Raw genomic sequence first — 22,711 nt, 5'->3', positions numbered from 1 at the left:
AGGGAGAACATGAGAAAGAAAGTCAGGACCGTGAGGGAACCTCCAGCTGGTGACAGATGGGGAAGGTGACTGAGCCCCACAATGGAGCACTGGACTGAGCTCCCAAGGTCCTGATGAGGAGCAGAAGGAGCGAGAACATGAGGGAGAAAGTCAGGAACGAGAGGGGTGCGTTCACTCATGGAGACGGTGGGACAGAACTAATGGGAGATCACAGCTATTTTCTAAAGTACACTAACTCTCAGGGGAACTCATTGGAGCTTATAAAATCGAATTCCTCTGGAAACATACACCCAAGATGGTTTGGTTAGGATCTGGGTGTTTATTAAACTCTTCAGCATCCCATGTGTGCCCCTTCCCAGGTGATGCCCAGTGTCTGCCCTGCCCCAGGTGATGCCCAGTGTCTCTCCCTGCCCAGGTGATGCCACAGTGTGTTGCACTTTTGCCCCCAGGCGTTCTTATTATGGTTCACTTCTCTCTTCTTTCATATCTCATGTCCTTGCCACGATCTACTTCAAACATCTAAAGGAAGACTTTAATTTATTTTATTACTGTTGGTCCCAGTCAATCCTCACAGTACTGTATGAGAGCTGCCGGCAGGTCTGCTTTTCGTCCCGCCCCAGCTCCCGGCCGCCCTGGCTAGCTTTACACCAGAAATAACAACACACAAATTGTATTCTTTTAAAACACTGCCTGGCCCCCTTATTTTCAGCCTCTTACTCACATCTTGACTAACCCATATTCTAATCATCTGTGTAACACCACAAGTGGGTCTTAGCCGGGAACCAGATTCAGCACGTTCTGACCTGGTGGCTGGCTTCATGGTGTACTGTCTCAGAGAGGAAGAGGCAGGGCAATTGTCTGAGCCATCTACCTCACTTGCCTTCTTCCTGTTCTGTCTACTCCCCCACCTAAGGGCTGGTCTATTAATGATGGGCCAAGGGCAGTTCTTTATTAATGAATGAATCAACACAAACAAAGACCCTCCACATCGCAGTACTCCCTGTCTTTCTTTGGTTCTATTGCTGTGATGAGACACTATAACAAAATGAGTTAGGGAGGAAAGGGAATATTTGACTTAGACTTACACAATGTGATCTTTCCTCAAAGGAAGTCAGGACACAACTCAAACAGGCAGGATCCTGGACACAGGAACCTGACGCAAAGGCCATGGAGGAGTTCTGCGCCTACTGGCTTGCTCCCCGTGGCTTGCTCAGCTTGCTTTCTTGTATAAACCAAGGTCACCAGTCCAGGAATGCCACCACCCACAAAGGGCTGGACCCTCCCGCAGCAATAACTAATAAAGAAAAATGCCCTACAAGCATTCCTCTTCCCCATTTTGTGGAGGCATTTTCTTTTTCTTTTTTAATTGATTTTTATTGAGCTCTACATTTTTCGCTGTTCCCCTCCTGCCTCTCCCTTCCCCTTCAACCTTCTCCCATGGTCCCTATGCTCCCAATTTACTCAGGAGATCTTGTCTTTTTTTCTCCTTCCTGTGTAGATTAGATCCATGCATGCCTCTCTTGGGTTCCTCATTGTTGTCTAGGTTTTCTGTGATTGTGATTTGTAGGCTGGTTTTCTTTGCTTTATGTTTAAAAAACACCTATGAGTGAGTACATATGATAATTGTCTTTCTGGGTCTGGGTTACCCTCACTCAAAATGATGTTTTCTAGCTCCATCCATTTTCCTGCAAATTTCAAGATGTCATTATTTTTTTCTGCTGTGTAGGTAGTACTCATTATGCAAATGTCCCACATTTTCCTTATCTATTCTTCAGTTGAGGTGCATTATGTTGTTTCCAGGTTCTGGCTCTGACAAACAAAGCTGCTATGAACATAGTTGAGCACATGTCCTTGGTGCACAATTCAGCATCCTTTTGGTATATACCCTAAAGTGGTGTTACTCTGGGTCTTGAGGAAGGTCGTTTCCTAATTTTTTGAGAAATCTCCACACTGACATCCAAAGGGGCTGTACCAGCTTGCATTCCACCAGAAGTGTTCCCTTTACCCCACAACCTCTCCAGCATAAGTTGTCATCAGTGTTTTGATCTTGGCCATTCTTACAGGGTGTAAGAAGGAATCTCAGAGTTGTTTTGACTTGCATTTCTCTGATGACTAAGAATGTTGAGCATTTTCCTTAATTTTATATTCCTCTGTGAGAGTTCTCTGTTTAGGTCTGTACTCCATTTTTTAAAATTGGATTATGTGTTCTTTGGTGACCAATTTCTTGAGTTCTTTGTATATTTTGGAGATCAGCCCTCTGATGTGGGGTTGGTGAAGATCTTTTCCCATTCTGTAGGCTGTCATTTTGTCTTGTGACTGTGTCCTTTGCTTTTACAGAAGCTTTTCAGTTTCAGGAGGTCCCATTTATTAATTGTTTCTCTCAGTGTCTGTGCTGCTAGGGTTATATTTAAGAAGTGGTCTCCTGTGCCAATGAGTTCAAGTGTACTTCCCACTTTCTCTTCTATAAGGTTCAGTGTGGCTGGCTTTATGTTGAGGTCTTTGATCCATTTGGAATTGAGTTTTGTGCATAGTGATAGATACGGATCTATTTTCATTCTTCTACATGTTGATATCCAGGTATGCCAGCACCATTTGTTAAATGTGCTTTCTTTTTTCCATTTGAATATTTTTGCTTCTTTGTCAAAAATCAGGTTGTTCAAAGCATGTGGATTAATATCTGGATCATTGTTCTGCTCCTTCTGACTCAATGACTCTTGCTTATATCAAATTAGCATAAAACTAGCCAGTGCAACCCCTACTAAACAAAAGGTTATTCCTGCTCTGTAATAGATAAGAATATAGCACTCAGGATATGTGAGAGTATCTTGACCTGGGATACACAGCCAGACTAGGCCAAGGCAGTCCCAGTGAAGGAGGGCAGAATGTCTGTTGTAGCTTCCCTGACCAAGAACTCTCTAGTTCCTCAAAGGTAAGATCAATAGCACACTTCCATGCAAGGGACAATAATTAAAAACTAATGTTTGCTATCAGCTTATATACCAGAGCATTTCAGACTGCTCCAGGTAAACCGTACAGCTTAAACAGCAAAGTCCTTGTGAGTGTGCTGAGCCTCAGTTCTCACTATACAAGATAAGGCTAAATGATATAGCTAACTAGATGACTTGTCTGAACATATGCCTTCCCCAAAGGTCAAGAGCCTACACACACGTCATACCTACACACCCACTCACTGCACTGAATATCCTACATACCCACTCACTGCACTGCACTGCACACCCTACACTCCCACTCACTGCACTACACCACGTACCCTACAACCTACTCACTGCACTGCACACCCTACATACCCACTTACTACACTGCACTTCACACCCTACACATCCACTCACTGCACTGTGCTGCATACCCTACACACACACTCACTGTATTGTGTATCCTACATACCAACTCATTGTACCACACTGCATACCCTACACACACACACACTTACTGCACTGCATACCCTACACACACACTCACTGCACCGCACTGCATACCCTACATACCCATGCACTGCACCACACTGTGTACCCTACACTCTTGCTACACTACACTGCATACCCTATACACCCACTCACTGAACTATATTGCATACCCTACACACCCATTCACTGCAATGCACTGTGTACCCTACACACTCGCTGCACCACACTGCATACCATACCCACTCACTGAACTGCACTGCATACCCCACACACCCACTCACTGCACTGTACTGCATACCCTCACACTGTACTGTGCAACCTACACACCCACTTACTGCATTGCACTACATATACTACACACCCACCCACTGCACTGCATACCCTACACACCCACTCACTGCACAGCACCATATACCCTACTACCCACTCACTGCACTGCATACCATATACACCCACTCACTGCACCACACTACATACCCTACACACTCACTCACTATACTGCGCACCCTACACACCCACTCACTGCACCACACTGCATACTCTACACACCTACTCACTGCACTGCACTGCATACCCTCACACTGTACTGTGCACCCTACATACCCACTCACTGCACTGTACTGCATACCTTCACACTGTACCGTGCAACCTACACACCCACTCACTGCACTGCACTGCATACCCTACACCCACTCACTGCACTGCATTGCATACCATATACATCCACACAGCACACTGCCTGACACCTGTCTAATGCTGGCCCATTCCTACTCCAGCTCATTTGTGTGTACAGTAAGAGCATCAGAACACACAGAAATGATTTGAAACTGCGCGTGGTGTGTACAAGCATCAATCCCAAGGGCAAGCACAGGCTGATTCATTAAATCCAGATCTATACACCTGTTCCACACAAGCGGGCACAGATGTGCACTTTTCCTGAGCACAGACTGCACATACCATGCCCTGTGGATTCTTAGAAGGAATCTGCTCCAGAACTGTAGTCTTTTTACATTGCAAGGAGCTGCCTCCTCCTCTTCCACCTTCACAGTTTCTACCTGCTCCTATCAGTAAACATCCAATACCTGTTCACAGAGCATGGTTTAAGATTTGATCCTCTGACTTTCTGAGCCAAGGCATGTGGAAAATGTCTCTCATGGAAAGCCCAGTGCTAAATAACACTTCTCATAAACCAACCATGTGTCTGAAGTAAAGAGACCAATCAGTATGACCCAAAGGACATCTAACATGGAACCTGAGCTCAGCCTGTACATGGTGGGGGTCCTGACACTGCTACCAGTGACACAAGGTGCTTCTGAGGGGCAAGGTGAGGATGGCCACCTAGTCTCAGTGCCAACCTGTGCTTCAGAGCCTCTCAGAACCTTGCCTGGAATGAGAAGGGTCAGAGACGAGCCTCTCTAGCCATGCTGGACAGCTGCAGCAAAGGTAAGAGGTGCTGAGGTAGGCACTTGTGGGCTGGTGACATGGGCGTCTTGGCAATAATACCAGAGGGAGTTCCCCGGCTACTGTCCTTAGACCTTGGCAGAGAGTTTTCTTCTCAGAACAGCATGCTCTGCTAGAAATATTTCCTGGGAACAGCGCAGCACCCAGCCTTAGAGAGGCAGCTGGCATGGCCGACAGTACCCCCAGTTCTCTCAGCTACCTCACCAGCACTGGGATGCTAGCTCTGGAAAACGTGGGTGAGGAGCATGGGCCACACAAATGTCTCATGTGCGCTTTCATTTCTCAACTCTCAGTGTCTGGGTCACCAGATACATTTCACTGTTGCTCCCTGAGCCATGGAATCAAAACTAGCAAAGTAACCCTGACCGCCCTAAACAGGTGCTTGCAAACCCAGTGATCATCCTCCTCACGGGACTGGAAAGACTAGGAACCCAAAGCAAACAGGAAAAGGCAGTCTGATGTTCCAAAACCTCCCATAGCCATGGAAGGTTCCAAAATCTCCCATCTCTACAAAACAGTTTCCTCCATCCCTGGTAGTCACATACTTGGGGAACAAGATGTCTGTTATAACATAGAGTCCTTCACACCCAGAGTTCACACTGTGGGGTCCCAGTCACTGAACAACCACAGCTGACAGTTTTAGCTTCTAGAATATGGCATTCATCCATAGGCTGTGCAGCCTGTAGACACCGCAGCATGTGTGAGAAGCAGAAGAGAGATTTGTAGGTTATTCTCTCATATAAGCCACCAGATCCCAGGGACCCTCCTCATACCTGGTCACGTGCTAGATACACGAGCTGAGGACAATGGCTCTGATGTGCCTGGGGCCACAGGGGAGGGGAGAATGCTGTCCCAAAACTTATGTTTGTCCATAGCTGATCAAACAGAGTAACAAAATGTACAAATGAGCAACCGAGCAATGCTTCATATTCAGGCTGGCTTCTCTTCACGGTTTTAATCCTTTCCCTGTACCTTTTCTGGTTTTTTGAATCAAACATTCATTAAGCATCCTTCCATATTACCCAATTGACCAGCCAAGATCACATCTCACCCCTTACAGCTGTGGTTCTGAGCTTTTCAAAGTCTTCTCCATGGATGTATGCAAGCCCAACCTTTCCTTCTATACTTCTGAGTGCAAGTCCACCAGCTCGACTTGATCAGTCCAGGGGCTTCACTCCGATCATGTCACCTCATCGCTCGAAGTCACCCCCACTACTAAAGGCAAAGACACCCACTCTGTGACCCCCACCGATTTCTCGTCTACCTCTGTGTTACTCTCTTGTGTCACCGTTTGCGTAATGCTACCATCATGACCATAAACCCTGCCATCAACTGGATACTGAAGAAATCTCCCAGGCTGCAGGGCTGTGGTCACTCCTTTCCTGTACCAGACCAGGGTGCACTTTGCCATGTGCTGTCTGGTCTTTGTTCCTTCTTCTGCATGGAATCAGTAGAGGAAGAGTAGCCGTACTGTGTTCATGAGCTTGCGTCTCTTTTCCTGTCTGACAAGAGGAACCAGCAGCCAAGGTCATGTGCACACTAGGGCCTTCAGTGGAAAGAGGACCTGCGTCAAAGACAACTGCTTTGAGCCTTGAACCTACCACAAATACGTAGGAAATCTTGCAGGACAGGGGACAACCACGTCTTCAGTTCAGGAACGAAATGTCAGTTGTTTCTCCGTGGGTAAAATGCCAGCCCTTGCCAGAAGGAATCCCGGCTAATGCTTTTAAAGAAGGGAAAGAGATTCGCTTATAGAAAACCTTTTATAATTTATATATGCTGTTGTTAATCTTCAGTAGAAAAACGAAGCTCGAGCTAAGCGTAGGGTTTCAGTGGTGAAAATTTGACCCATAAACAAATAAATAAATATTTACAGTCTTTGGCAAAAACAATGTTTTCAATTAACGTATATGAGAAGCTTTTGTTCTTTTAAACTACATAAATAATTTACAAAATAATAGGGCACACTGAACGTATTCACATCTTCCCCCCACCACCTTTTAACCATTCACCAAATGCCCCAAGGGAAGCCTAAATGGTTCTCCACACCCTCACAGTTAGAAGTCTCATGTTGGCCTTGGAAATACAGTTCCACAGAAGCAAAGAGTGCAGGGTAACAAGACACAGAAGAAACACCCTCAAAGGACACCAGCACAAACAACTGTGTCAGGATGCACTGCGGAAGCTCAGAATCTAAGCCTGGATTCATTCTATCTGAGTTAGAAATCTACCCACCCCAAAGAGAGACAAGATGTACCTCCACTGAACTCATGTGGAGTGAGAGAGACCATACTTCCTGCTGGGAGATCATGCAGCTTAAAGCAATACAATAAAACCAACCTAGCACATGTCTGTTGTGTTGTGACTGATTAATGGGTGTGTCTGCGGGGAGGAGAATGTTTTCTCCGGTATTAAAATAAAAAGAACTTATATGCAGCAAATAGATAACAGCAAAAGGAATTGAATTAAAATCATTGGTAACTGTGTGTATTAAGGTTCCGTTTTATCATGACATGGAGCTTTGTATTTCAACCAGCAGATATTTTGGTAAGTGGATCTTTATATCATTATATCCTTGTCATATGCTTATTTCTAGAAATTACACTACATATTTGTCACTTTGCATATTTAAAATAAGTTATTGGTGAATGGAGCTACATTCCAAATTCATTTAATAAATATCAACAAAACAGTTGTACCTGGAACCTTAATGAAATATCTTACCAGATTAGACAAAAGCAACTTTTGTATCGTTCCAAAGTCTAGACTAGGAGTAGGGTACCAAAGTGCATTTGCAAATTTATCTCCTAGTCTGTTTCCTAGTAGCAGGACCAGGAAAGGATGCCCAGTCAGAGATCCTAGCAGTGTGTAGAGAGAGCTCCATGACTTCCAGCCAAGGAGGCTCTCCACAAAGCCCAGGAGGTGCTTGCCTCTGAAAGCTCTGAAAAACCCTGAAAGATTCCCTTTTGCAATGACACACCTTCTTTGTCTCCATCAAGTCAGCTGTTAACTGTGAACCAAGAGGAATAAAAAGGGGTTTTCATCTAATTTTCCAATCATTGTCTGCGTTCTGATTAGTCAGTGTTTAACATCACTGGACAAGGGGCCACAGGCATGTGACTGTCTTCTGACCTTTTCCTCACGGCAGCCACACTCACCCGATCTTTCTTTAGCATTGCCCTTACAGGATTGGTGTGTTGCTGAGCAGCACGAATCCAAGAACAGTGACAACGTTAAGCACTGAAAGTAGGTGAGCAAGAGTTTTCATGCTTAATTTATGAGAATGACTTATACACAATATTCCCTTCAACTCCATATACACATAAATACTGCAAGTAATTACATTTTACATGTAAACGTCATTCTGTTTAAAGAGACAAGAAAAGACAATGCAACAACACGCTAGGTTTCCACTCCGTGGTGAGTCTCATTTCTCGTCAATCTGTTTTCCAGCAGCGGGCCAGATGCTCATCTTGCAGTTCCCTTGATGTTTGTCATTTGAAGGCACTTGGACTTGGTGCTGATGAGCGAGGTGAAGATCCACTCAGTTAAGGTCAAGAAACAGGAAATGCCGAAAGAGAGAAAAGCTGCAAGTAGCAAGATGGGCCGACGTGTCTCGTAGACAGTGTTTGGAGCACATTGATGGGATGCAGCCTTTCTCTCTAGACATCTGGAAGAGAAAAAGCAATGGGATTAGGAAGGAATGACCAGGGGTATTTTATTATGTTCTTTTATTTGTTCATCTCATACCTGTAGCCCAGGTTGTCCTAGAACTTGCTATGTGATTCAGACTGGCCTCAAATGAAACAATCCTCCTGCCCCAGGCTCCCATGCATCTGTTTTACCTATAACCTCAACTATGGTCATATTAATTTTAAGAAGGTATATGTAAAGTTGATGGGTAGGACAGACTGGCAGCTGTGTGGACGAATGAGTAGATGGGAGATGAGCGGATGGGTGGGATGGTAGAAAGATGGATGCATGTTTGGAGGGATGAAATAGATGTTTGGAATTAGCCGGGTGGTGGTGGCGCACGCCTTTAATCCCAGCACTCGGGAGGCAGAGGCAGGCGGATCTCTGTGAGTTCGAGACCAGCCTGGTCTACAAGAGCTAGTTCCAGGACAGGCTCCAAAGCTACAGAGAAACCCTGTCTCGAAAAACAAAACAAAACAAAACAAAAAAAAGAAATAGATGTTGGGAAGGATGGGGACATAGATGGATAGATTAATGAGTAGATACATGGAAGAAGGAATATCTTCAATGGAATCTTATCATAAGAAAAGAACCTTTGGTGGAAGGAGAGGGAATATGGTCTTGTCTCTACTTCTCTTTTATTTGTGTATTATTTTCAAGGTGTGAGCACTGAGAAATATTCCTGAACTTTCCTGATCTGCTCTGTAGGCCTGTCAGTACACTAGATTGGAGCCAAGTTTGCTTTCAGCTTTACTTTTGGTTCAGATAAATACATTTCTAGCAGTATTACTAAGAAGTAGATGCATTCCTTCCCTCACTTCTTCCTTCTATCTCTCTTCCCCTCCTCCATTCTCCTTTTCTTTCTTCCTTTCCTTTCTTCTTGCAATTTTCAGTAAAGACAATATTCTAAAATGCCCCTAGAAATGCAGAGAGTATGAAAACAGGAAGTTACAGGATCAGTACAGTAGCAGATGACATGTGAACTATCAGAAAGTATTTGTCTTACCGAAGACCTTCAGATTCAATTTAAGACAAAAAAAAAAAAAAAAAAAAAACCAGAGAGACAGACCGTGGGGGGGATGTAAGTTGCCTAAACTACATCTTTGCTAGAAGGGCAGAAACATCATTCGTTTCCATGGAATGAAGCCTCTGCAGACAGAAAAGTTGATGTCAGTCCTCCCGGTCCTGGGGGATGGCCCCCTGATGAGAACATGCACTCACCTCTGCATTCATACTTGAGGTCCGAGAAGTAGACCATTTCTTGGGAGAAGACAAATAGGCCAAGCCGTCCACCAGCATAGGTTTTATCATAGATTGGTCCTGAATCAGCCATGACCTGCTTTCCTTCATGCACCAAGACTCTAAGGTAAGAAAGTGAAGGACAAAAGAGAACTTGAACTCAGAAGCACATTCTCTGGAGAGGCTAGTGGTTGGTTCTGGATGGCAGCTGTTGATCAAGAGGAGTCTGTTCTCCCTGCCTGGTGCTAAAGATGAAAGCATGACCTTGTACATGCTGACCAAGAGTTCTCTGCTCTACCACTGAGCTGACCCAGACCAACCCAGAGGGATCTGTAGCTCACTCTCTGATCAGGGTTTTAGCAACTGGGCTGGGCTTGCTTTCCTTGTAGGAACACTGAGTCCTATCAGGTAGCAGAATCTGAAGAGACCATTTCTTCTCACAGGTGAAGCTGTTGTACCCTGTGTGTGAGAGAGATAGAGAGAGACAGAGAGAGACAGAGGCAGAGAGAGAGAGAGAGAGAGAGAGAGAGAGAGAGAGAGAGAGAGAGAAAGAGAGAGACTAATTACCCAGGTTTGCGTTAGGTTGCCTTTAAGAGCCAAGGCAGTGTGCAGAGTGAGTGAAGGGTGTTTTCTGATTGCCTGTAGGGGATGGGTACCTGTTTCTCTTCCTTAGAGACAGGTCTTCCCCCTTGGCTTTTATTTTCCTAAAGATCCCGAATCTTATCTTTGTCCCATTGTAAGAGCTCTCTGAGAGTAGGGACGGGACTCTTATTTCCTAGCCCAGAGTGTGGAGTGATGTCACAAAATTCCCTATTGGAGCACATGGCAAATGGGATCCCTTTGTAGGGACATCACACCCTGCACGCCAGTTTACACCACACCTACCCAGACCCTCAAGGATCTGCAAACACCAGATAGCCAACAGGGCTCTGGCTCATTGGTAGAACATTTGCTTATCATGTACAAAGTCCTGGATTTCATCCAGATGGGTATGGAGTGGTTTTCACACCACCCAACTAGCATCTCAAGACACAGATTTCTTTCAAGATTTTAAAGTAACTGATGTATAGTAAGAATGCAAGATAGATGAGAAAAGACATTTAAAACTGAGGAATCCAGAGAAGAATTCAAAAGAGTTCATTATGGCACAGTTATCTATTTATAATCTCCAGTGGGAAGGAAGACAGAGAAGGTAGATTATCCATCCAATGGGAAAGCAATCTGTCTATCCAATGAGAAGCAGACTATCCATCCATTGTAAAAGTCATCTAGCCATCCAATGGAAAAAGCAGACTGGTTATTTATGGGAAAAGAAGATTAGCTCATCCAATGGGAAGAAAGTCCTGAGCGACCTACCACTGAACAGAAATGTACAACTGCCCTTACCTCATGTAGCCTGTCTTAGGCCTGTGAATCAGGTGCCACCTGTAGGCAGTGTAGTCTTTCCAGCCAATGTTTTTGGGGTCATGCCATAGCGTGCGCACCTGTAGAACAGCATCGTTGAAGGATGAGATACATGCCTCTCTACCATTCTTCTCTCCCCAACAACTGGACTGTGAAGAGCAATGCCCTACTTGCTGCACTGCCTTTCTTGCATATTCTGTTTCATACACCATATTTTCAAATGCTATATATCATCTACCCTACTATGCTACTATGCACACCTGAATCCACCACATAGTGTCCTGAAATTAGCACTAAGAGCATGAACACTTGGCCCAGACAGGCTTGGATCTGAATTCAGATCTTCTCTTCTTGGGTGTGACACTATGAACAGAACACACACACTTTCGGGTCCTGTCTCTATAAGAGAATGAACATGCGTTCAGTCTTATCAGCTTTGTTGACAGGAAGACTGGGCATTCTGTGTTTAATAAAGTAGGCATTCAATGTCCAACTATTAAAATAATTTCTACTTGGTTAAAAATGAATCGAGAACATCATTTAAAATTAAAGAGAGCGAAGGATCTTTATGGAAGATGTCATCAACTGCCCAGTCCCTCACCTGGCCTTCTGTGTTTCCTGTGTGCCACAGGGCATTCCTCAGATGTTCACCAGTGCCAGTCGTGGAGTTTACCACTTTGAGGGACACACCAGAGTAGCCATAAGCCCGACTGGGCTTGTCTTCCCAGTAGGTCTGGGTGACCTGTTTCCACATCACCACGTAGAAGCGGCTGCTTGACTGATAGCCAAAGACGAAGCCAGCGTAGTCATCGTCCCGGTCAGTGTTGACATAGAATGTGCCACTGAAGTCCACAGACCCAAACTCATCAAAACCTGGATACAGAGGAAATAGGCATGGTTTGGAGGCCCAGGGAAAAGCACTTCAGGGACTCCTCAGGGGCTCATGTCACAGAAACGTGGGTCTAAAGAGCTTAGATTGGCTCTGCCCCATGCTTGTCACTGAGAGATTAGCAAAAGCTACAGGACGTGTGACCCAACCAATAGCCTGCTGGGCTCCAGAACACAGAGGCTCCACTGTGTTGTGTACCATTTCAGTCCATAACATGAACTGACTTATTGAACACCAAATCCATAGACCTGAGGGGCAAACCTGCTTTTTCCCAGAGCTCCTTCCCAGATATTTAAGGGAGGCTGTTCTACATACCAAGACAGGGTAAGACTACCAGGAAAATTATTCTGAATCCTGTCCACATGGCCTCACTTGGCCACTCAACAGCATCACCTCACTCGGGATCTCAGGCTCACCTACAGCAATGCCAGGGTCTGAGTTTGCCGTCTGCACCAGCTCTTTGCCTTGGTGACGAATCACCCAGTTGGGATCAATTTGAGTTGTTCCCTTGGGATCCAGAGGGACCATCTGGAAGTTCCTGAAGTCTGTCTCAGTGATAGCATTGTTCTCAGGGCACACGTCATCAATATCTGGGACGTTGTCATTGTCAAAGTCATCTTTACAAATATCACCTCGGCCGTCGCCTGTGGATAAGAAAGAAACAGATGCAGGGGGCAAAGGTGAGCGCTTTGCACTTGTTTCCAGCACATAATCAGAGACCTCTGGGTCCCTAAGATCTGTAGCTGAGCATCCTGCAGGTAATTATGGGTTGAGAGCCAACTGCCTCCTTAAGCATTGAGTTTGTAAAGCAAATAATCACAGGGGTGCTTTTTAAAACATCATCCCAGCAAACCCTGAAGCCAACGATAGCACAGCAAGGCCCTCGCAAGAGCTCTGCCCCCTCTCACTCAGAGGTGGCTAAGTTTGTCTCTCACTGTCATTCTTAATAACTGGAGCCATTTTAATTTATTTGGCATTTAAAATAGAACGTTTGCAGCACACATGACTTTCCCTAGGGAGATTGGGCCCAGAGAGGTTGGTCTGCAAAGGTGAATAGGTCATGTGTGTGACCTTACAGCTGACCCACTGTGTTGGCCACAGTGAGATGCCCACAGGCAGAGGCCGTGGGGTAAACAGGCATGCTACTGTGACCTCTTATTTCAAAAGGAAGAAAAGAAGCCATATTTGGTGTCAAGATTGGTATCTTCATTCCCCCATTCTTTAAACTAGTTTCCAGTTCTGTATCTACCGCCACATCCTTCCCTGCCATGTGATACACATATTTAGGAGTACAGGCATTTCCTTTTCTTGAGACGGGGAGGGAGGGCCTCTGTAGGGCTTACCTCAAGGATGACTTTGAATTTCTGTTCCTCCTGCGTCTACCTCCTGGGGTATAGGTACTCACCGATATGCCTTGTATATATAGTATTGAGTTTCATGTATGCTAGGCAAGTGCTCTACCAATTAAGCCACATCCCTAGTCTCATTAATGGCGTCTTAAAAGTATTAAAAATGTCAGCCTAAGTATGTCAACCTCTCCTCCTTCCCAATCCCTTTCCTGATGAGCCCAAATCCCACCCACCCCACCCCTGTCCTCACTGGTGTCTGTATCAAGCTGTAAACTTTCTGCTGAAAGCTGTTTTCCCGTGCAGGGAGGATCCTGGAGCTGCCCTTGGGCCTTGTCCAGGCTTTTCTCACGTGCTTCTGAGTCAGATTGGCTCAACACCCCAGGGCTCCTGATCTCCAGTTGTTCAGGATAAGTGTCTTCCAAACAGAGCTTGGATCATTCTGGCCACTGGGAGGGAGGTCATAGCTAGCCAATCAGCAAGCAGAGCTGTGTGCTTTGTTATTTAGGATTGTAGTGACTTTCTCCAGAACTTGCACAGCTCCAGACCAGCGGTTTACATAAGAACTTCCACTTCAACTTGCCCTATTTTAGTTACTAGATTCAGAACAATAAATCCCCCCGATTCTGTCACAGGCTGCATACGGCGAACCTTATTTCTTTCTAAGTGATTGCCAAAGGTTTTCAAAAGTACAGAGTTATTAAGAGGGTTCCTCATCATGGCACGCACAAGCACACTTCTCCTTCATCATTGGTAGAATATTAAACGCACCAGAAAAAGCTGAAACTGCCAAGTAGATTGGACAGAAAACCAGCCATCCCTGTGGCCAGCATGCTAAGACAGCCATCCTTCTGACTTTTAAAGTGGCTTTGTAAGCAGAGAAGCAGGTCTACCTCTGTAGGAGCTCACGCTGTTTGCAACACACGTACGCGCTGAGGAAGGCACCCACCATCTGAGTCCTCCTGGTCTGGGTTGAAGACAAGCCGGCAGTTGTCCCTGTCATCTGGAATACCATCGTTGTCATCATCAGGGTCGCAAGCATCACCCTTGCCGTCATTGTCATGGTCAGCCTGGTTGGAGTTTGAGATGTATGGGCAATTGTCCTGGTTGTTCTGGTGGCCGTCATCATCGATGTCCTCATTATTGTCACACTGATCTCCAACAAGGTCATTGTCCACATCCATCTGGAGGGCAGAGAAGGAAGTGAACACAGGAATATCCCTTGAGGGAGTCCTTGAAGGCTAGGTGCCAGGTCAGAGACCCACCCAATATATTGGGTTACAGGACAGTGTTGGGGGCAAGGTGCAAAAATGGGGTGTGTTGGCTCACTTACACAGAACAGAGGCTGGAATCCAGACCCTTGGGTTCAGATTCTCCCTCCTGTGCCCCATCCTATCAGGGACCTACTATGGTTAACTCAACTGTCAAATGTGGTATTATTTCTCCACCATCTGTTGCTGTATACTCTGCAGAGCACATTTCTAGGTCACATTCTCCTTGTCCCTTCCAACAGCCAGCCTGGAAATGTAGCTGGTTCTGAGTTTGCCTCCGGGTAACCATGGAGACAAATATCCCCCCAGACAATGAGGGGAAGCCACTTCTTCACTTGGCCTGTGGCCACCTAGATACAATATAGTTAGGTTTGGGCTCGGTAAGAGGTTCCAGCTGAGATTATAGAAAAATCTATGCTGTCATCTTGGCAGAGCAGATGAGAAACACACATAAATATCTTTCTGAAGCTGTTTGAGGATGTGGCACACCCTGCCCTGAGATGCCGGTTGCCCTCAAAGACTAATCTCAAGGCAGCCACTGGGGATCACAGAGCCCCGTTTAGAGACATTCCATCACCTGATCCGGGTTGTGCATCAGGGGGCAGTTGTCACAGTGGTCACCCACACCATCCCCATCCGTGTCTCTCTGGTCAGTGTTGTAGACGTAGGGGCAGTTGTCTCGCTCATTGAAAACATCTGTGGACAGAAGAGAAAAGTAGTAACACCCTGAGTCTAGAGAAGACACATCATTTTCCCATCATAAGATACAGACAAATTTTCACTGAGGAAAAAATGGCAAAAATGTAAAGATTTTTAGATTCAGGGAAGAGTACATGATAGAGTTTCCATTAAAATTGAAATTCCCATGCCTCAAAAAATAAAAACCACACACACACACACACACACACACACACACACACACACACCAATTCTCTTAGCCTAAAATATAGCTAGTGTTTGGAATTCTCTGGGGGTGATGCTGCTCAACCAGAGGAGGGTGAGTGTGGCTTGTCTCTGCGCTTGCTGCCTTGACGGCTCCCACTTATATCTCAGAATGTCTGTGCTAATGGCAGGCTCTGGGTGATGCCTTCTCATCCACACACAGCAGGAGAGAAGCGGTGGTGGAGATAGAGTGGCCAGGGTCTTAGAAATCTAAAAATAGATAACACAGTCCACCAATACTGGAGAAACAATAATAATGTTAAAAAGATATGGTGGCAAAGTGAAGGGTCATAACTAGCAAATCAAGACCTGGACACTGGTCTTGCTTCACAAGGAAGGGAAGGACATCTGGGGAGGGACTGAAGGCCAACGGACAGGGTCTAAAAACCTGACACGCCAGTCAGAGTAACAGATGCATTAACCGACATCAAGAAAGGAGGAACCTGCTGACCACACTGAGCTCTGAGAAGGCAGAGTGGCTCAGACGGTCCTGAGGGTGAGGCTGGATGCAGAAGCTCACTGGAAATCTCTACAAGAACACAAGCTTTGAGATAGCTCCAAATAACAGGGTAGAGTGTGTCAAAGTGGATGAAGGGACTCAAGGCTGGGAAAGGATGGGGAGGGGGTGAGACTCACAGGGCACACAGAGAAGCTGAGCCGAGCAGTGATCCAAGTGTCTCCTGGCTCTACAGCGACACCATGAGATAGGAGTGTGGATTCCCAGGGCCATAAGACAGTTCCCTGGGCTCTTTCATGGGGGCCACCAAGTCCCATGGTACAATGTCAGCCCACAGTGATGCCAGAGCTCTCAGGGGACATCCATATCACCCTACCTGTCTAGGGAGCCAGATTCTATAGTCAGACCTAACCAATAAATATCACAAAAAGGGGATGGAGGTGAGACAACAGCTCTCCTCAGACCTTTCTCAGAGCAGGGTGAGGCAAAAGTACAGGGCCTGTGTGTTTTAGATGGAGCATTCACTGCAGAAGATTCAGGAAAGAGAATACGGAGAAGTAATTGTGGAGCTGGCATTGAGGGAAGAGGACGTGGAAAATTGTGGTTTTCTGAGAATGGGCCCGAGGCTTGTGGGAGAAGGCAAGCTATTTAAGAAATCAATTTTATACAGTAGAGATAAAGTTGAGCTCTTGCAAGAAGTTCAGAATTGTGAGTGCAGTTGGCCCTGGTGTACATAGAGGGCTGTTATCAGGACCTACAAAGATGCCAAAATCCAGATGTCCAAACTCATACACAAAATGGTGTGATGTTTGCAAACAATCTAGGTACAACCTTTCGTTTAAGGATAAGATAAAGACGTAGCAGGTAGTAAGAAGCCTGGGTGGGTAAAAGTGCTTGCAAGACAAGCGTTACGACCCAAGTTCAATCCTCAGAACTCAACGTCAAACCAAAACAGACAAACAAAAGTCAGATGCAGCAGTGAGCATCAGTGAGCATTGTAATCCCAGCACCTCGACGGCAAGGTGAGCAGAAGACACAGGAACATCACCTGACCTTTCCCAGAGTAGCTTATCTGGAGTGGAGTGAAACAGAAACTGGGCAGATTCTGTCTCAAGGAAGTGGAAAAGAGAACCAACCCGTGAAAGTTGTTTTCTGACTCCCATGGGCACAGGGCAGCCCCCTCCCCCTCCTCATACCCTCAGACACTCATAAGTAAACTTTAAGTCCGTACGTGCTCATTAGATGTGATCTCTTTGTCGACGCTCTATGGTTAGCTGATTTGTGGCCGTGAACCTGCGTACACAAGGTGCTGACTCACTTATGACCACGGACCCTGATCTGAGTCACTAAAATAAGTAGAGCTACTGACCATCCCCGTCAATGTCCACAGAGCAGGCATCCCCTTCGCCGTTGTTGTCGGTGTCGATCTGTGCTGGGTTGTGCACATAGGGACAATTGTCACAGCGGTCTCCAACCTCATCCTTGTCGTAGTCCAGTTGACGGGGATTAAAGAGGAGCTGGCAATTATCCTAAAAAACATGGGAGAAAAGACATCAGGAAGAGCACAGGACATACAGCAGACGGCCGTAAGTCAGTTCAGTACTTAGGGGACAAGCAACAAGGAGCCCTCCCTCCGTGGGCACCATCATGTGACTTTTCAACATCATGTGACTTTGCGGTTACATACACAGCTGGCCTGTCCCATAAGTGTTAAGTTTTCTCCTATTGCAAAGGGGTCGTTTCATCTGTTTTCACAGGAAGTCAAATGGACGGAGTAGTGGGTGACTGGGCAGATGGATGGGTGAGACGCGGAGAGCCCTGGCTCTCCCCATGGAGAACCCATCCTTAGGGAGCTGCGGGAGTCACATGTTAAACCTCTGCTTGTAACACTCATCCTTTGCCTCAAGCACAGCTCAGCAGGAGAAAAGAAAGCTAATGAGGTCTTTGCTGCAATTAAGGAAAGTCACTGAGTTGTACCGCAGGGAGCCCCTGCACTAGCCAATCAGCGTTTGCGGAGACAACTTTGTCGGTAGCCTCTGGGAACTATTCCCAACTATGTTGCAGTAGACCAGCCTTGGAGGCACTGTTGGTGCAGGGCCCTGGTCTCTTCCAACAGCTGAGTGTCTGTCTGTCTGTCTGAGAGCGGCACCCGTCCTACCTTCTCATCGCTCACACCGTCGTTATCATCGTCTTCATCACAAGCATCTCCGATCCCATCCTTATCAAAATCCTCCTGCCCAGAATTTGGCAGTTTGGGGCAGTTGTCCTGTAATTCGGAGAGGAATAATCACTATGAAAGCATTCCAAAGTGGCTTTCTTTCCAAAACAGGGAAAACAAAGCAAGGCTCATGAAGCCAAGGATATAAATATCTGATACAAGTCCTCAGATAAACGCAGGACAGGGGCCAGAGCCAGCTGGCCTGGACGTGTGCTGTTCTTTTAAGTCCTACCCTGGGAATTATGTGGCGTCTGCACACGAGCAGACAAAAGGAGCCCTGTTCTGAGCCCAGGACCTCCAGGAAGGGATCAGACACCTGGGAGAAGAGAGGGGGTGAAGGGTGCCTGCCCAGGGGAGGTGGAATAGCAAATGCTTGGAGTCCAGTTCCTTCCCACAGCCGTAGCCAATGAACCAGGTGCCTCAGTGTCTATGCAAGCTTGGCTCTCGGTGGCCGGCAGGCCTCAAAGGAAGAAGCCTCCTCATACACAGTGCAAGCTTTGCAATTCCTGCATTGGACAGATGCTTAGAAGAAGGCAGGGTGAGCTCTATTCCAGCTCGTCACGGTTGATGGACGTGTGACATCTGTGTCCACTGTCATGTTACCTTAACCTGAGCCATGGACTCAACTGAGGGACTAAGGGAGTGTGGTGCAGGGAATGCAGTGTTGGCTTCAATCAGATCGGTGCCTTTTCATATGTGTGTGTGTGTGTGTGTGTGTACATACATAGTGTATGTGTATGCATGTGTGTTTGTATGTGTGCACATGCATTATGTGTGTTTGTGTCTGTGCCAGGTCCTCTATGAAATGATTATATTGCTGTTTAAGATTCTGCAATGTTTTACAAACAAATCACCATGGTACCACAGATTGGAGGAAACACACTATGTGTGCTGAGATTAATTTCAGTGTGTGTGTGTGTGTGTGTGTGTGTGTGTGTGTGTGTAAATCACTGCCTTGTTGCTGTGACAGTCTTGCTTTTTTAGCCAATTCTTTCCATTTTCACTCAGAGGTTATGAAGGAAGAAATTCCTGCACTAAGACTTCGTCACTTTAAACATAAAATGAGAGTTAAATATACATATAATTAATTTTTTAAATGATTCTTCAATGAGAAGCCTTGCAGCACTTACACTTGTGAAGTTACAGAGGCCCAAATGAACCAACTTCTCATGTACTTGATCAAACACTGACTCCCCAAACATGCCTATACCCTGCGGCACGCGTGTGTCTTTGTAAAGAAAGACATTTGATGGGCTCTTGCTAAGTGATCCCAAGCAGGACAGCTTGTTGGGGTCATTTCAGCCTCACACTCTGGGGCTAGGCATGGACTCAGCCTGTCCACTCACTGCTGACGGGCCTAGGAATCAGCAACAAGCACCATGAGTGTGTGCTGCTTTCCCTAACCATCCCTGGGATGAAAAGAAAATGAAGGGAGAGTTCTCTGTGTTCAGTGTTTGAGGTGGAACCCTGCACACTCCAGACATCAGACCCAAGCTCTCTTCACACCTGCAGTTGTAGGAACACGTGTAGGGCTAACACGGCCCAGTCTCAGAACAGGAGGTTCATGTGGAGTGTAGGAGGGGACAAGATAATTCAGAATTTCTTACTGTTTAGATCATTGCTACCAGATTGGCCCAGTCTTTCCTGGCAGTGACTCACTGAAGAGGGACTGAGGGCAGACCTTTACACTGGCTGAAGAGGACTGAGGGGCAGACCCTTCACTGATGAAGAGGATGGAGAGCAAAACCCTACACCCATGAAGAGGCATTAAGGCATGGAGTCCTGGCACCGACTTAAGGAAGGACTGAAGCACACATTCCTAGCTCTTGGCCTGAGGTGATGTGAGTCTCACCTTGGTGCAATGGTAGGTGGCATTGGTGGCACACACCAGGTTGCTGTTGGGCCAGCCATCCAGGTCTGAGTCCTCCCCACAGATGAGCCCGTCGCCGGCGTAGCCAGTCTGGCACTCACATTTGTACATGGGGTCACTGAAGTGGCCCAAGTAGATACACTCTGCGTGCTTGTGGCAGTTGTGAGTCTTGTCCTTGCACGGGTTTTCTGGCTCACACACCTGCAAGACAGAGAGTAGTGAGAGCTACAAAGAGGACACATGAGGAAAGAAAGTGACGATGGGTACCCCTGAGAATGGCAAGAGGCTCATTGCTAGAGGACATGGGGAGTAGGGAGGGCAGCGTGCTGGGCTCTTAAAGTACTGATTTGGATCTCTCAGGGAGAAGACTTTATTTTTTTAGTGGTTATCTGAGCCAGGTAAATATCATTTCTGGGCTTACTGTGTCCGCCTGTCATGGCTTTGCTAAGAATCTGTATCAGCGTAGTGGCTTCAGGAAGTGAAGTCTCAATGGAGGTGTATAGGTGTCAGGATCCTGCCACTTCAGCATGTCAGTGCTGAGTCTCTCTCTCTCTCTCTCTCTCTCTCTCTCTCTCTCTCTCTCTCTCTCTCGCTCTCTCCTCTCTCTGGCTTCTGCCAGGTGATGACAGCACAGACACCTGAACTAGATGCCTGGTCCCCAGTCTGGGATTTCCAGTCTCCAAAATTGTGATAAACCATGTCTTTCCCTTATCCTTACCCTACCCTGGGCATTGTTATAGCATCCCAGAGGTGACCAAGGTGTCACTGCTGCCCAGAAGTTCATAGGCCCTTTGCATGAAGACATGTATTCCACATGTCAGTAGGCGAGGCCCCGGATGAACAGAGAGGCTTCCATAATGTAAACTCTGTCTCTGCCCGGCTCTCAACAATGTTGCTCCTTCTCTTCCCTATCCTATCTCCATTTGCCTAGACTTGTCTGACTTTTTCAAGCCTTTAGAAACACAGGCAAGGCCAGCAGCACTTACTTGTTTCTCTGTGCGAGCAGCCTCCAGGCCAACCCCGAAGGGCTGGCTCCCCTTATAGCGTGGGGGACAAGGCAGGCAGTGGAAGCCAGGGTCGGTATTGACACAGCGGGAAGCTTTGTTGGTTGAGAAGCAGATATCTGTGACCACAGCACACTGTGAAGACAAACAGAAGTCAGCCTTTCTCATTATCTCCACAGGATACCCTGCTGCCCAAGGTGGAGGTACCAACCTCATCCAGGTCCTCACAGTGGGTGCCATTGCCCAGGAAGCCCACTGGGCAGGAGCCACAGGACCAAGATCCATCAGGGAAGCTGTTGCACTTGGCTCCAGGAAAACATGGGTTGGATAAGCATCCATCTGCATGGAGGAGGGGGGACAGGGATATGACCAGATGCCACACACATTTGCACATGTGGGCACATGCACACACACACACACACACACACACACACACACACACACATGCACTCACGCACGCACGCACGCACGCATGCATGAACGCACGCACGCGTGCGCGCACGTATACAAAAGCAGACATGCCCTATGACTCACCAATGGGGCAGCTTCTCTTATTGCACATTTGGTGTTCCTTCACATCCCCCACACAGTCCTTCCCACCATACTGGGGTTCTGGGCTGTTGCAAACACGCGTCCGTTCACGGATCCCTCCAGCACAGGTAACCGTGCAGGTCGACCAAGGGGACCAGGGGCTCCAACGCCCATCAACTGTAGAGAGAACCAGAAAAGGTAGCTGAGAGGGGCGTGGAAGGCTGGATGTGCTATTGGCTCTGGCAAGAGCGGAGGGAAGACGAAGTTGGTATCCTGGCTATTCCAACATAGTTGAAGAAATCAGTGTATGAGTGAAAAGGGAGAGGCTGGCCTACTCAGTATTTCCACAGTCAGGATTGATACACAATTGCTGATCGATTGTTTTGCCTCTGAAAGAAAATCCTTCTAATCTTTTACAGACAGAAGCCTGAGTTTCCTTACAGAGCCCGGCCTCCAGGGTAGGCCAGCCTTCAGTCTGACATACTTTGTGGGATGGATTCTTATTGCACTGGGCAGATCGGCAGTGAAGATCTGGGTGGAAAACCTGTTGTGGAAGCAAACCTTCCTGCATCCACACACTGCAGAAGCCCAGCCTCCCTGGGGAGGTCCTGGTATCCTAAGCTGTGAATTCCCTAAGCTGGAACTTGCTGTGATCCGGACCTGTTCTGCTGATTTCCTGCTCCAGGTCCAAGTTCACGGTGCTGGGTTATTTTTCTGCAGATGACAATCCATGCTCATCAGTGATTGATTGATCAGGTGATTGATCTGTGCCTGATACAGAGATATCAGGCTAACTAGGAGGTCAGGGTGGGGAGCCAGCGAACCAGGGATGGGCTCTGACCTCAGGGCAGGAGCAGCCACACCCCCACTGCTCAGACTCTGCTGGTTTTTGGTTTCGTGACCAGATTCAGCCTGAGCGGACCTTGTGGCCAGCAGCCGTCACAGCATCCTGTCTCCTGTC

The 22,711-nt window shown here is 46.9% G+C and overlaps 1 protein-coding gene across 1 annotated transcript in view; it reads right to left on the bottom strand.

The window, feature by feature from the left end:
- Positions 1-8,132: 8,132 nt before the first annotated feature.
- Positions 8,133-22,711, bottom strand: part of Thbs2 (thrombospondin 2) — a 28,159-nt gene continuing 13,580 nt past the window's right edge. The window contains exons 10-22 of the mRNA XM_038340362.1: positions 21,754-21,927; positions 21,431-21,558; positions 21,202-21,354; positions 20,198-20,416; positions 18,286-18,393; positions 17,497-17,656; positions 15,306-15,424; positions 14,407-14,641; positions 12,528-12,755; positions 11,824-12,095; positions 11,205-11,302; positions 9,801-9,940; positions 8,133-8,556 (exon numbers count right to left, since the gene is read on the bottom strand). Coding sequence (XP_038196290.1) covers positions 8,549-8,556; positions 9,801-9,940; positions 11,205-11,302; positions 11,824-12,095; positions 12,528-12,755; positions 14,407-14,641; positions 15,306-15,424; positions 17,497-17,656; positions 18,286-18,393; positions 20,198-20,416; positions 21,202-21,354; positions 21,431-21,558; positions 21,754-21,927 — 2,042 coding nt within the window. The 3' untranslated portion in view covers positions 8,133-8,548. The remainder of the gene's footprint in view (positions 8,557-9,800; positions 9,941-11,204; positions 11,303-11,823; positions 12,096-12,527; positions 12,756-14,406; positions 14,642-15,305; positions 15,425-17,496; positions 17,657-18,285; positions 18,394-20,197; positions 20,417-21,201; positions 21,355-21,430; positions 21,559-21,753; positions 21,928-22,711) is intronic.

The sequence above is a fragment of the Arvicola amphibius genome, chromosome 8, assembly GCF_903992535.2.
Source record: "Arvicola amphibius chromosome 8, mArvAmp1.2, whole genome shotgun sequence".
NCBI classification, from domain to species: Eukaryota; Metazoa; Chordata; class Mammalia; order Rodentia; family Cricetidae; genus Arvicola; species Arvicola amphibius.
This window is presented reverse-complemented; position numbering and strand designations above follow the sequence as displayed.